The sequence below is a fragment of the Anguilla rostrata genome, chromosome 2 (genome assembly GCF_018555375.3).
Source record: "Anguilla rostrata isolate EN2019 chromosome 2, ASM1855537v3, whole genome shotgun sequence".
NCBI lineage: Eukaryota > Metazoa > Chordata > Actinopteri > Anguilliformes > Anguillidae > Anguilla > Anguilla rostrata.
The window spans coordinates 8713175-8727980 of NC_057934.1; the positions used below are offsets into that span (position 1 = coordinate 8713175).

Consider the following 14806-nt stretch of genomic DNA (forward strand, 5'->3'; position numbering starts at 1 on the left):
CTTCTGGCTTCAAATTGTATAATTAGCAGGAAAAAATGTTCTTGAGGAGTCCACGAATGTCAGCTGAAGACTATTCTCGTGCTCCTATATGAAATGTTTCACCGTGGTCTCATCTTTGTGGGAGCCAGCATTATCTATACACAGCTAATTAGCTGAGTGAGTCCGTGTAATTGGTCACAACAAAAACCGGCCGGCATGGACATCAGGCCTTCAGGAATGGAATGTTCCACCCCTGATCAATGTACTGTCACCTGGTCAGCCATATTCTGCTAGTCATCAAAACTGAGACATCATTACATAAGCACTTTGGCACTTTAACAGTCAGACACTCTGCTGTTTTTACACTTCATCTTAAGTGAAGTTTTAAGTCTGTTCTGTTTTTAGGTATTGCACTATGGCCCCGGGGGCATTATATTTTGTTCTGCTTTTTGCATAACCTGTTAGGAGAAGGAATGACAATAAATTTAAACTAACTAACTAACTGCGACTGCTGCTAGTTGCGGAAAATTGAACCATAATCTGAAACGTATGTTTAATGAAAGATATTATTAATTTACTAAAATTGTGTTTGGTGTGTGTTTATGACAATTAAATAAACAAAAATAAACGGGGATCTTAAATTTATTTTACTAATGCCAACCTCGGGAATATCCTTCAAATAACTACTCAGTTGTTCAATCAACCATATCATGCTCTATAACATACGATGGATGGATTCACTAAATGAATTATAATTTTTTGCCACCAGTTAATTGAAAAAGAAACAAATTTCCGTGTCTCGTTTACACACCAACAACACTTCTTAAGCAAAGGACAATGAGGTGGAAAATCCACATTGACTTGCAATTAACAGTTCGACCAAACCTAATGACTTCAGCTTAACTCAAGTGAAAACCACCACAGGCTGTCGCCAGGATCAGTTTCTGTGTTAGGAGGTAAAGGTCTGAAACACAAATAACAAATGTGAAAATATCTCATCGAAAAGATTGGCATGAGTCCTAACGTAACCCAGAGCTGTGAAAACAAACATTCCCATGAGCATCAAATCTAAAATGAAAGATGACTGTTTTCTGCCAAATATCTATACTATAAATAATAAGCTCCATTGCAGGTTCAGCCTATCTCATACTGTCTTTCCACCTACATACTCAAATAGATATACATACATATATCTCTTGTAATATTATATCCCACTTATATCAGTTCTATAAGTGTTTTTTTTTATTAATAAAACCAACAGACCCATGTTCCATAAAAAGAGCCATTTATCTTTACCCAATAAGATACTGTCAATGTGCCATTGTGTGGAAGCCTATCTGTTCAAGTTCAGGTTCACTCTCAGCATCTATGCACATATGAAAAATAAATAAATTTGCAATTAATATAGACCAAAATGATGGCTAAAAACAGAGAAGAGAAGAAACATTTTTGCTTAAGTGAATTAAGTTATAGTAGTAGTAGTAGTAGTAGTAGTAGTAATAATAATAATAATAATAATAATAAGTGAAATACATAGAGGAGGGTTTATTTTTATTTATAGTGTACCACTGACCTTAAATACTTTCTTTGAAGCTATAATTCGTTCAGTTTGCCCATGCATGCAAGAAAAAGCGAATTGTCGCGCCTACTGCATGTCGACGACACACCCATCGCCAGTGTAGAAGCTTAAAGAACCTGGCAGCCCGAACATTCCCTCGCACGCGCTGAGAGCCGCTCGCGCGGCAGCCTACAATATTTATCGCGGAGTGACCGGAGAAGCACACGGGCGGGCAGGACAGCCACAGCGGATACAGTTTTTTAACAGGGAAAGTGAAAACAAATTTTCCCCCGGAGTCAAGACGATGGAGAAAGGTGGGAACCCGTGTCGACGATAACAGGTCAGAGTCTCGCGCAGAAGGCATCATTCTGACCGTAAATACACACCTGCGCTGTCTAAAGGTTTTCTGCATTACACAGGTCAGCCTTGGGCAAATGACAGAGGCAATCGCATCGCTGGAGTGTTTTTTTCCGGGGGCATCGCGATCACTGGGAAGGAATGCATAGTTGCCGGAGAAACCGATGTTGAAAGGCGTTCTACTGTTCCTCACCACTGACTGCGCGCAAATTACAGCTCTAATGATTGAAATATGGAGAAACAGGCTCTCGTAACGGCGGTCAGCTTGTCCATGAGCATTTTGTCGTTATTGCTGCTCATCACCGCTATCTTTACTGACCACTGGTACGAGACGGACACCCGGAGACACAGGGAGAATTGTGACCTGTACGGGACGGATTCCAATGGTCAGAAAAATAGGGAGATGCCGATCTACCACCTGCCGCTCGTGGACAATAACAATCCTCGACGGAGTCTGGCTCTGATGAAGCCGATACACGTCGGGAGCCGAGAAGAGGAACTCCTGGAAAACTGGAGGTCAATACTGGGGATGGGGATTTTGGAGACGGAATGTGGACGTCCGCTGTTTTCAACCTATTCGGGACTGTGGAGAAAATGTTACTTCCTCGGCTTGGACGAGGATATTGATAAACTCATTTACAAGGGTAAGACGCTCGAACCCTGTAAAAGAGACACAGTCTCACTGGGTACCTTATATAAATGCACTCAAAGGATGCAGTCGCATTTTTGCATTTTAAGAACCGTAGAAAGTCCAAAGAAAACGCAGCTTTCTGAGTGTTCGCTACGTAGCCTTTTCCTAGCACAGCAGGCTGCATACACGGCAGCAACTGACGAGCAGAGTCTTGTCGATTGGCTCGAATATTCTAACGGTGTGCAGCTATGACTATGATCAAACCGCAGCAAATAAATATGTCTTAACGATGTTCGCTTTTTCATTTATCTGTCTTCGACGGTTTTTATCTTAAATGCATTATACAAGACGTTATGTTATCTATTATTTCCAGAAAAGCGATATTGATCTGTCAGTCTATTTTTAAATCTTCACGACCTTACAGAGTACAGACTAACTCCACTGGAAGCCGTATACAGGAATGCTAGTGGAGGTTATTGATGGCCATAAACCAGGCAATGAACATTTAGGCCAAAGATAACCTAACTTAAATAATATTTATTATTTAAGTTGTAACACATATTCAAAATAGATTTGGATTGGAATGCTTCATCCGACTGTTCATGTTTAAAGGCTAGCAGTCTGCCGTGAGGTTGCAAACTTTACATTTTTCATTCTTCGAAATATACAAATGGATGTCCAAAACTACTGCTTTAAAATATAAACTTAAGTTGCACACAGTGTACACAACTCTACCACCTTTTGCCACTGTAACGTAAAATTTCACGTGTTTCTTCCTTGTTGTCGGGGTAATTAATTTACCAAGTTTAATCCAAATCAAGCCTTAGGCTTTTTTTCCACGATGCTCTCTGGCACTCATACTACTGTAGTCTATTTGCCCGTGCTGGAGGCAATAAATAACAGCCTCAAATGTAGCTACTAATCAAATGGGTTTTTCTTGTTGTGGGTATCCTATTCAAGGTTACATTTAGAAATTCGATCCGGCGTTAGTCTAGGGAAAAGATAATGCATTTAGGTGGCCGGTCAATCATAAATATGCAACTAATGAAGTCGGCGTTAAATATTGGAAATATCCTAAGTCCATACTAAACAGGTGACGTGACACAACACCTCGACCTTCAGCACTTCTCGGCACCGACACATGGCATATCAATGAAACAAGAGATGTGATTCGATCCTGTCAAGTCGCTTTCATTTGATTTATATCATATGATACATCTGGCAACTGAGAAATCACAGGCTATAGATGCTGCATACAATTTCACCCTTTTAAATCTATTGACAGCGCAGGATGCACCAAATAAACAACAGCGCGAGAGTATCCTTTCACAATGTAGGCCCGGTGGCTTTGTAATTATTGAAAGTTTCATTAGGCTTCACTAATGAAGTCTGAAAAAAGCTTGTGACATGTAAATGCGCTACTATGGAAATATGATTCTGATGATGAAACCTGCAAACAGGCTGGGCCTACATTAGCGACAGTTTGTATAACAAATTTCCTGGTTTTGGTGACCGTAAACAATAATTTTGTTGCCCCAAAAATGTAAAAAAAAAAAAAAAAAGAAAAAGAAAAAAAAAAGAAGTGTATGGCACAGAGATTGCTGTGGCTCTAAAGGACTGCATAGAGTGCATAGTCTGGTTTCAACATTGTAACAGTGCATGTTGATGGCAGTATTTGTTCAAAGACCAAATGGGCAGTAACATCAATGGGCGCCGGTACAGGACCATAAAGCAGTCTTCCCCACGCGCGGCCTCGACGTTCCCCTGACGACAAGCTGTCCTTTAGAGTTATGCACAGTGTTTGGAATGCTGCAATAGCCCAGCCTCCCCCCCCCGCACAGTGTATAACCGTAGCTCGTGCTGTAGCCTGGTATTCGTAAATAGCATATGCTGCGCGTAAAAGACAACTTTACGCATTTTTCACAACTCAGTGGATAAATAATAAAACAGTGCATATATCCTCGAGTTGTTTGCCTTTGTTTTTACATTTTATATCATAGTCAGGATTCTAAACTCTGAGGATGCATGCTGAGTGCCATCTTGCGGCGAAGGTCTTCCGGAAGACACCCCACCGTATGGGCAAGGCTCTCTGTTTACCATTGACTGGAATTCTGGGTAACAAAAAAACAAAAAAAAAAACAAACAAAAAAACAAAACAAAAACATATCCTTTTTCCCACATAAAAGTGATCTATTGTTTGTCTGTTTCGCGAAGGCTGTCACCTATGTTGAGACTATTTAGAAATTTATTAATTTAATATTAATATATTAATTAGTTGCAGTGATTTACTAATATTAATTCATGCATTTATCTCTCGTTTAGCTATTTCCAGAATTTTGTAGGTGATTTAATTTTCTCTTTTTTAATAAGATATGTTTGGTATTGTATTTGTTTTTTTAAATATTGAAGTTTTAATAGTTATAGTAACTGTAATAATAATGTCGTCATAGGTATTGCACAGAGGTGCACAACAGTGAAGTACCATTTCTCCCAGCCAATACGGCTCAGGAACATCCCCCTCAACCTGACCAGGACAATCCAACAGGACGAATGGCACCTTTTACGTGAGTACAGCCAGTCCTGTCTCTCAAGTGTTTCTGTTGCAGCAATGCACTGTCCAATGTGCTTCTCACCAGTTCCTCACCTAAAAAACAAAAACAAATGCAAAGTGTAAAAGAGCGCAAAAAGGAAAAGTCAGGAGCACACGGATGCAAAATGAGCCCTTTAATGCTGCAAAATGAAACTTTTGACGCCATAATATGACTGCGATGAAGACACAGTAGTGTCAAAATGCGTCCGTTTTATCTTTGCACCATTAAAGGACTTTTTCATTTTGCAGTATTACAATGTCCTTTATATGAGAAGCAGTGACCTCCTCTTTGTAAAAGATCACACTTTACACACTGGGTTTTCAACAGGGGGTCCGTGGAGCCCTGGGGGTCCTTGAAGGTACTGTAGGGGGTCCCTGGCCAGAATTCATGTACAATGACCATATGTAGATTTGGGAAAATAGTTCAAAATATAAAACATATTTATTATTTTAAAAATACAACCCAGTTTTTAACTTAAGATGGGGGGTCCCCTGGATGCCTTTGAGCTTGGCTGAGGGTCCATGGACCAGTAAAGGTTGAAAATCTCTGGTAGAGTACCTTACTTGCAGTGCCGGCTCACATAAACCGTGTTAAAATAACACAGAAGTTTTTTTTTTTTACCGCATAGGTAAATGTGCTGTGCATTTGAGGTCCAATTGAGGTGACTCCTGGGGAACTACCCAAAATCACTTTGCATTTTTGCCACTTGGCAGAAGCCATTATCCAGAGCAACTAACAAAATGGAGAAAAAAAAATAAAGTGTTACTATGAGGAGAAAAGCCTTAGTGAAGAGGTTATCTTTTATTAATTTCACTTGCACAGAGTCCTGTTTCTTCCCCCCACACTTCTCCTCCAACATTCACAACTACTTTGAAAAAAACACTGGAATTGGTAAACGTCTTCACTCAATATGGTACAAAACGTGAATAACTACAACTAGGGTCAATAGTGATATGCATGTGGACAGATAGTTGGTGGTTAAATTAAGCTTTAGCTTTATAGTACCATTAAAGAGAATCATGCTTTCCCGTTGGAGAAGATAGATATGCATCCATTCAGCCTGCAGCATATTAAGTGTTTATAAACATACTACAGGCTGGATGCATATCTCTATTTGTGCTTTGATATTACAGCAGACACCCTAAACTCAGGCAGCTTGCATTCTGCATTTGCGTGTTGTAGGATCTGTTTATATATGACTGGATTCAGTCAATTCAGGAAATTAATTAAAATTTGTTTCATAAATCGAAACAGAATAGACCCCAAGTCTGGCTTACTGCCTCAGCTTGCGTTAAGGTCCTCGTCCAACGGTTCGACAGCAAAAGCTCCCATAATTAAACCTTCCAACCCTCTGTCAAGTTCACAGGGCTCATGTGAACCCCCCCGACCCCCCCACCACCACTCTCCCTTTCCCAGCAGAACCCACCCCCCCCCCCCTTTTCATAATACATATACTGACTGGACTTGTGCTAGTTTTTGTCACATGCCAGGTTAAGTACGGGGCAGGTTTGAAAGCGAACGTACACAAAATATTTCTGACTAAACAAATAACACATTTGCTCATAAGTAGGTGTGCACCTATAGGGGCGTGTCCATGTTTATCTGTGTCTGGCCTTGCGAGAATGAGGGGCGCCGCCCGTCTACGTGTGAGTGACAGGCTGTTAGAGCCGGATCGATGGCTGCAGTAAATCTGTGTGTGCAGAGTATGTTTGTGTGCGTATGCACAGTGTGTGTGTATTTGCGTGTGCTTGTGTGTGCGCAGTGTATGTTGGTGGGTGTGTGTTTGTATCCGCGTGCATTTGCGTGTGCTTATTTGTGCACAGTGTTTGTGTTTGTGTGTGTATTTGCGTGTGTTTATGTATGTTGGTAAGTGTGTGTGTGTGTGTGCGTGCGTGTGCATGTGTATGTATACATAGTATGTGTGCACAGTATGTGCGGGTGGGTATGTGATCGTATCTGTGTATATTTGCGTCCACTTATGCGCGCGTTGGTGTGTGTGTGTGTGTGTGTGTGTATGTATACATAGTATGTGTGCACAGTATGTGCTGGTGGGTATGTGATTATATCTGTGTATATTTGCGTGTACTGATGTGCGCGTTTTTGTGTGTGTGTTTGTGTGTGTGGCTGTTTGTGTGTGTGTGTGTGTTTGTGGCTGTTTGTGTGTGTGTGTGTGTGTGTGGCTGTTTACATGACTGTATATATATACTGCAGAGGGATTTCTCTTTCCTAATGGTCTATTACGCAGAATAAGGCCTTGAACATGAGACTTTGAAAATGACCCTGCTTGGGAGAGCAGATCAGACTAATGATCTGAGAGCATCCAACATTGATGAGGGGAGGGCAGGTGGGCGGAGTGGGGGGGGGGCATGGGTCTATCTCAGCCAGGGATCTCTGCAGGGGCTCGTCCTTCATCCCACATACTCTTCGCCAGCTGGGCTGTCCTTCATGAAACACACTGGTCATGGGTTACTGAAAACTTTTTTTCCCACCAGATTTTAGAGAAATGGACACATCTGAGACACTGAGAATATTAGAGGGAAACACTATCATTGCAAGCAAGCCATGCTTGCTGCGATTACCCCCCCCCAGTAGGACCAGTCAAAGGAAGACGATATGCAGGGCTGCACAGGCAGTAAAGGTGGTCACCGTGAGCACAGTCTACACTGGGGGTGTGTTGTTAGTCAACCATTTCCAGGAGTTTGCAGCTTTAGGAAATAGTGTAGCGGTCCCCCTGGACTGAATTTGTGGGGTAGTGTGGGCTTAAGACGCCTGGAGTTCTTCGAGTTACTGTTGCATTAGCGCCCTCTTGTGGCGTACTCGGGGCCTGCTGGGGACCACAGGTTAGAAGTTGTCTTTGCTGAGGGATGTTCCTCTTCTCCTATTGATCTCTGACACTCTGTAGTCACCTACTGGTTACCAGCTGTTGTCAATGTGAGATGTGCTTCTTCGCTACTACACTCTCAGAGGAAAGGGTTCCAAAAGGCTCCTCTGAGTACCCATTGAGGAACTCTGTCTAATTGAAGGGTTCTTAGCCAGGTAACATGGTTGTATCCGGGAGCTTTCACGCTTTTCCACACCTACCATAGAGGGTTCCATAAAGAACTAGAAAGGGTTCCCCTACAAAGACAAGCCAAGAAACCCTTTTCCTTTTCCCTAAGAATGTAAGTGCTAGCTCACTTGCAGGGCGCTGAGTGGCTTACAGTCATGAATCGGAGGACACCACATTTCATTATTTTATGTCGAGAGGGGAATCTCAATGTTCTAGCACATAAATAAATGTCTCACTCCAGACTCCAAGGTACAGCACGAGCATTAATTTCACACCCTTCTCCCTGTCCGTGTTCCTGTCAAAATAACAGGGGTTTTTTTTTCTGAGAGAGCCAAATACCGTTCTTCGTGTAATTCTCCGCCAGAGCGACTTATTATTTACATCGCTGAAAAGGTCAGGGTTGTTATTGGTTAAATGCACTACGGGCCCATTAATACGGAGCCAGTTGTGTTGTGGCTGAACGCAGACATCTCTGGAGAACGCCCGAGGGCAGGAAACGAGGATTAGCCAGTAGAAACACGGCAAAGACCCCGTGGCTTCTCAGAGAGTGAATAATCACCGCAGCTTTGCCCTTCAGAAATAATACAGTGTACAAATCGGAATATAAATACTGCTGGGGTTACCGGGACAACAGCTCATCTGAGCCTAATATTACATTGTGAGCTATCCAAACAGGAAGCTGGAAGCGACAGACAGTTCTTTCTTGGAATTCTAAATGTTTATTTGGCCCGGGAGACTTGCACATATTTGGCATTCCCTGTGTTCCTTCTGCAGAGTCCGCTACTCATTGCTCTTCCTCGTTTAAGAATTTTTGCCTCGCATTTTTTTGATTGTCAGATGATTGATTTGGACAGGAAATCATCCTCTCCAGTGCTCATTTGGCCACAAAATAAACAGTAAAAATGCTACAGTTCATTTCGGTGGTAAAAAGCGGGTGAAACGCTGTCAAGGCATTTCAGGTGAAAGCCCGGCTACATTTTCTTGAAAAAACGAAAGTTTTTTAGCCAACTAGGATGTAGTCTGGCTATGTCTGGGTAAAACCTGAGCTATATTGGGTAAGAGCATCTGCTAATGCCTGTAACGTAGCGTAACGTAACATAAAGTACTGTAATGTAACACAATGTAATGTAATGTAATGTACTGTAATGTAACATAATGTAACGTAATGTACTGTAACATAATGTATCGTAATGTAATGTTGTTTTCAGACCTGCGGCGGATCACGGCGGGATTCCTGGGCATGGCCGCGGCCGTGTTGCTGTGCGGCTCCATCGTGGCCACGGTCAGCTTCTTCTGGGAGGAGAACCTGACCCAGCATGTCTCCGGCCTGCTCTTCCTCATGGCAGGTACCTGCAACCGCAACCACATCCTCTCTCTCTCTCTGTCTTTTCCTCTTTCTCTTCACCTCCCCCACTCCCTCTGTTCACTCTACCTACCGTTCTCTCTCTATCCAACTCACTCCTCCTTTTTCTCTCCTCTTCCCCTCTTGCTTTCTTTCCCTGTTCTTCCCCCTATCTCTCTCCGGATTTTGTTTTATTTATCCCATGCTGAAGGACAGCCTCATTGTGATTGGTATCTCTTTTTCAAGACGTATGTCTTTAGACACAGATAAAAAGAAAATCCTGCAAGTTACTGACAATTAGACAAGCATCAATATTATTTTTGGTTTGTTGATGTTTTTCAATTTTATTGCAATTATGAAGATTTTAGGTATTTAAAATATGCATTTGACCCAGGCCTGTTTTTCCCTCTCTCCCTATCCATCTGTTTCTCTCTCCCACTCCCTCTATCGAACTCTCTCTTTATGTCACCCACCCCCTCTACCTCTCTCTCTCGCTCTCCCCCCTCTACCACTCTCTCTCTGTCTCCCACCCCCTCTACCTCTCTCTCCCTCTGCCTCTCTGCCTCTCTCTCTGCCTCCCACCCCCTCTCCCTCTCTCCCTCCCTCTCTTTGCAGGAATATTCTGCACCATCTCTCTCTGCACGTACGCCGCCAGCGTTTCCTACGACCTGTCGCGCAACCCGCCCTTCATCTACGGGCTGCCGGGCGACGTGGACCACGGCTACAGCTGGTCCATCTTCTGCGCCTGGGTCAGCCTGGGCCTGACGGTGGCGTCCGGGTGCCTGTGCACCACGTACCCGTTCCTCAGCCGCTCCAAGGCCCTCCAGTCGAAAACGGCGCCCGACTCCTCCGTGTGAGGAGCCCAACGCGCGCCCAAACGCCCGCCTCTCGCGCGCACGCGCACCTCACGCACACACCAGCGGCATCTCGTCATCCATAGTGTTTAGTTCATCCCCTCCACTCGAATTTTGCTGACAGGTCAAGGAAGCTGCGCTGTGATTGGTCGGTCTCCAGACTTTTTTTTTTTTTGGTCCCGCAGCCTCCTCTCCATGTTGCGCCGTCATGGCAACGTGCCGGTGTAGTTCATGTACAGGTCATTATCTTTACGCATCTATTATTAAACGGATATACATAGATGTACATGTATATAAGCACACATGTAGTATCTGCGCACATACGTCCCTTCTTATACGAAAACATAAAAATTACAACAAAAAAAAGAAGTATGTGAATACCTGTGGCTGTTAGCTGTTCTTTCCGAGCCTGTACGGATTCACTGGGCAAAATCAGTGATAATACTCTTCAGAACAGAGACTTGCTGAAAAAAAAAAACAACTTTTACATTTCTTCCTTTCTCCTTTTACACGTGCTAAGTCTAGCATGAAAAGCACACTCCCCTGGTGGAACCATAGCTGTCATGTGAAAGAATAATCCTTTGTTTAAAAATATGTCTAAACAATGGTGTGGAACGAAGTGCTGTTTTCTGCTCCGAGATGCACAATTGCTCCCGTCAATCACGTCTGTTTGACGCGGATGAGGAAGAGCGAGAGCAAGAGATGAGGTGAGATCGGTGACACGAGGTCAGCTTTCGACACCGAGAAACAGAAACGGGAAATCACAGCCACGCGTTCGCGTTGCTGGAAGCGGCCAGTTGTACTCGCGAACAAAAGCCAAACTGACGCGACGCGTGCGACCCGTGGGACGATTTAACGGTTTTTACAGCGGTAGTACGCAGAAGACCGCTTGAGGGTACGGATTCTGGAAAAATAAAACGGACGTTATCAATGTCTTCGCTTTAACAAGTTACACTTGATGTCATTTTAACGGGGGTTACGGGCTCGAGAACCAACAGATTCTTTCCTGGAAGCGGTTTGCGCGAGGGTCAGCAGTTTCCGCGAGCTCTAAGCAACCGCTAACACCGTGCTTTCCAGCGCCCCCCCCTCGTCCCTGACGACCGAGTGACAAGGACACGGGGACGAGCGGGAAGATCGCGGCTGTTCCTCTCCAGCCGTGTCTCTGAGCCAGTTCTGAGAGCCTTTCTGCGCCTGTGTTCTGGTCCTAAGACATGTGTAAAAAAAATAAATGATGAACAAACCAAAGCTCCTGATTCTGCTGTTTCTTTTTTATTATATCATGGTCAGTGGGTCATTTATGTGGTTTTTTTATACATGTATCCCCACCCCCCCAATCACCATTCAGTCTTAAACCAAAATGGCTTAAAAATGTAGATCCAACTGGGAGATGTGTGATGGTGCAGTCCTTATGAACAGTCCTAAATTCAGTAAAATAATGTGGCAATAAAAAAATGAAAAAAAAAAAACAGATAGTATTACGCCATCTAGTGGTCAATCTGTAGATGACAGCGGAATGTGGCATCTTAGAGCTAAGAGGAAGAGTAAAATGATGTATGCCAGTGCATCCAGAACTTTCCATGCCTACTTGTGAAGCTCTACTTAAATCGTATCCTAAGTGTGTCAAAAATCCAAAATGCACGGCGGTGCAGTGAATAGCACTGTCGCCTCACAGCGAGAAGTGACAGAGTTCAAATCCTGACAGAGGGCCTGAAAGGGCCTTTCTGCACAGAGACCGCATGTGCTCCCTGTGTCCATGTGGGTCTCCGCAGGCTAGTCTGGTTTCCTCCCACAATCCAAAGACATGGCAGCAGGCCGACAGGAGTCTGAATTGCCAGTAGGTATCTGTGAGCGCATGGTACGTGGGCTCTGTGATGGATTGGCAACCAGGGTGTGCTCCTGCCTCTCAATCGCTGCATGCAGGAAGTGGGATAGACAATGGATGAATGGAACAAACAAATTTTTGTAAACGAACCTGTACTTATTTTTCCGAAATATACAAATTGACAAGTTACATGTCGTCTCAATATTTACTTAATATGACTCCCTCTGACCGCATGAAAGGGTGAACTATGTGCAGACATATATGATACATGATCGGCTGAAATATATGCAAGGATTCTGGATTCAAGGATGTAACGCCATGTATATACTATTAAATATATGAAATCGTTTTAGCCTACCTGCCAAAGTTATATATTTCTATCTATGTGAGTCTCAAAAGGGCACGGGAAGGTTGTGGGATCAATCACACCATCGTGCGAGTCTCTTTGTTATAGCTAGAATAGATTTTAAAAGGTTTGCGGAAATGCTTTGACGTTTATGATGCGTTGAATGTGTATTCCACCTGGGCAGTGTTGCGTGGGCCTTCTTTTACCTTGTACAGCCGTAAAGCAAACATCAGTCCCGGGCTCTGCGCGTGACAGGTCTTTGTACTTAATTGGCGCAGAAGCCTGTTCGCTCGAGCGGATCGCGCTACGCTCGCGGAGCGATACCGGGTTTCTTTCATCTTGACCTTAACCGGTCTGTTAGCATCTAAAGGGGAATAAAGACACACCTAATTATACTCCCCATCCGCCATCACATACAATTATCATTTCCTGCCACGTAGGTAAACAAAAAAATAGATAAACACGGACGACACTTATATTTTCAAAGCAAAGAAACAGCCATGATGCAATTTTTGCTCTATTTAAAACCAAAATTGTATTTAAGAAAACAGTGGCTACGGATTTGAGTTAAGTAACCATCTTGTGAATGACTGTTTAGGAGTCAATCATTCTTGAAAAGGTAATTCATGTAGGCGTATGTGTATATAAAAAATGGAAAAAACTATTGGAAATGGAAAAAAAAAAGATTCTAATATATCAAATATAAGACCTGTATAGTCTACATTATGTATTGCTACATGTATATTTTCAATTGAAAGCATACATTGTTGAATAGTTTTGTAACATAAGCAAATGAATTCATATAGGCCTATACAATGACATTTAACAGAAACTTGAAATTCTTAGGATCTTTGCATAGTGACCATAATAAATTGTATTATGGGCAGTGGATTATGAATTTTGGCTCATCAGTAGTCACTATTTCTAATGAGGTCATGACAGACCAGTGGCAAAGAGAAAACAGGTAATTGTAAATCATCCATAATCAGAGGCGTCGTAGTGGGGGGAAAAGTGGGACTGACTACCCAGGGCCCGAATTGGGGGGAGGGCCCTCAGAAAGCCTGGAATGACAGGTGAGATACATGGATCAAGAGAGGAAGGGGGCCCACAAAGACTACTTATGTATAGGGCCCAGAATATTGTGCTACACTCCTGTCCATGATTAGCCTACTCTTAACTCTAACCGAGTAGGCCCAAAATATTACACCCACTCTACTATAAACACTCTTAAAGTTGAATTACCTCCTGATTTTGCTGTGTATGCTCATACGTATTCGGATGCACTGCATTTATAATAGCCAGGGATACTACGACTAAAAAGGTAGCGTCTCTCACCTTCCCCCAGGACTGAAACGGATCGCATAATACTCGGGTATGATGCAAGGCAGCTGACGCCGCGCAGTAGGAAATTACTTTTAAGGGCAATTTCAGTTTTTTTAATAAAGTTGTTTAGCGGCTGGAGTCGAAGCGTGGAGCGGAAGAACACAGTGCGGTAGCATGCGGAGAGAGCCGGTTTACGTAAGACACGGCTGCCACACAGCCTTAAGAAGCAACTCAAAAATAGAAGTACAAAAAACAGGGCACGTCAGCCGCCCACAGAGTCCTGTAATGAACATCGCTTCTTCGCCGGGCCGCGAGCAAACGAAGCCCTCGGCTCAGCAAGGCTTCGTGTTCATGATGCCAGTAAACCAATTGAACCCTGTTTTCTGAAATAACGACTATATTTTTGAAAAAGCACACAAAGTTAGATGAAATTCACCAGTGTAGGAGCCATGGACACAGACCTTCAGGGAGCCAAAGAGAATGAGTTAGCGAGAAATAACCCATTTATAAGTTGCTCCACCAAGAACACGGGAAAAAATAAACAAAATAAATAAAATAAAATACTGAACACAACAGAAGCAAGACTTTCCTGGGTGATGATGTTTTCAATTATTTTTAGGAACCATGGAAACTCCTAATTGTATCATTAGGCATACCAGATTTGAGAAAAAAATAAGCGGAAAAAATCATTTTCAAAATTGTTTTGTAAATTCAAATTTAAAAGTAACTGCATTTCAAGGACAGATTTTTTTTTTTTTTTAAAGATTGCTTTGATAATCAGTTTTCTACTTAACTGAGCTCCTTTGAAGATAGAATCGTGGAGGAAGACATTTCTGTGATGCATAACTTTGAGATATGATGTGTGAAAATGCGTTTGCAGATGCAGCAACATATTAGGTAATTTGCTAGAATTATCCACATACTAAAATTATTAACCTTCACTGGAAAGGCAAT

General features: G+C 42.8%; 1 protein-coding gene across 2 annotated transcripts; it reads left to right on the forward strand.

Annotated features, from left to right (window-relative positions):
* The first annotated feature begins 1658 nt into the window (after nt 1-1658).
* On the forward strand, nt 1659-11606 carry tmem178a (transmembrane protein 178a). Of its 2 annotated transcripts, XM_064317910.1 has the most exons (5): nt 1659-1877; nt 1957-2538; nt 4976-5089; nt 9374-9511; nt 10123-11606. In XM_064317910.1, the coding sequence occupies exons 2-5, from the start codon at nt 2127-2129 to the stop codon at nt 10362-10364; spliced, it is 906 nt and encodes a 301-aa protein (XP_064173980.1). In that variant the 5' UTR covers nt 1659-1877; nt 1957-2126; the 3' UTR covers nt 10365-11606. The 2 variants fall into 2 exon arrangements, with proteins under 2 accessions (XP_064173980.1, XP_064173971.1); XM_064317901.1 differs by having other exon boundaries at nt 1659-2538.
* Nucleotides 11607-14806: the final 3200 nt, after the last annotated feature.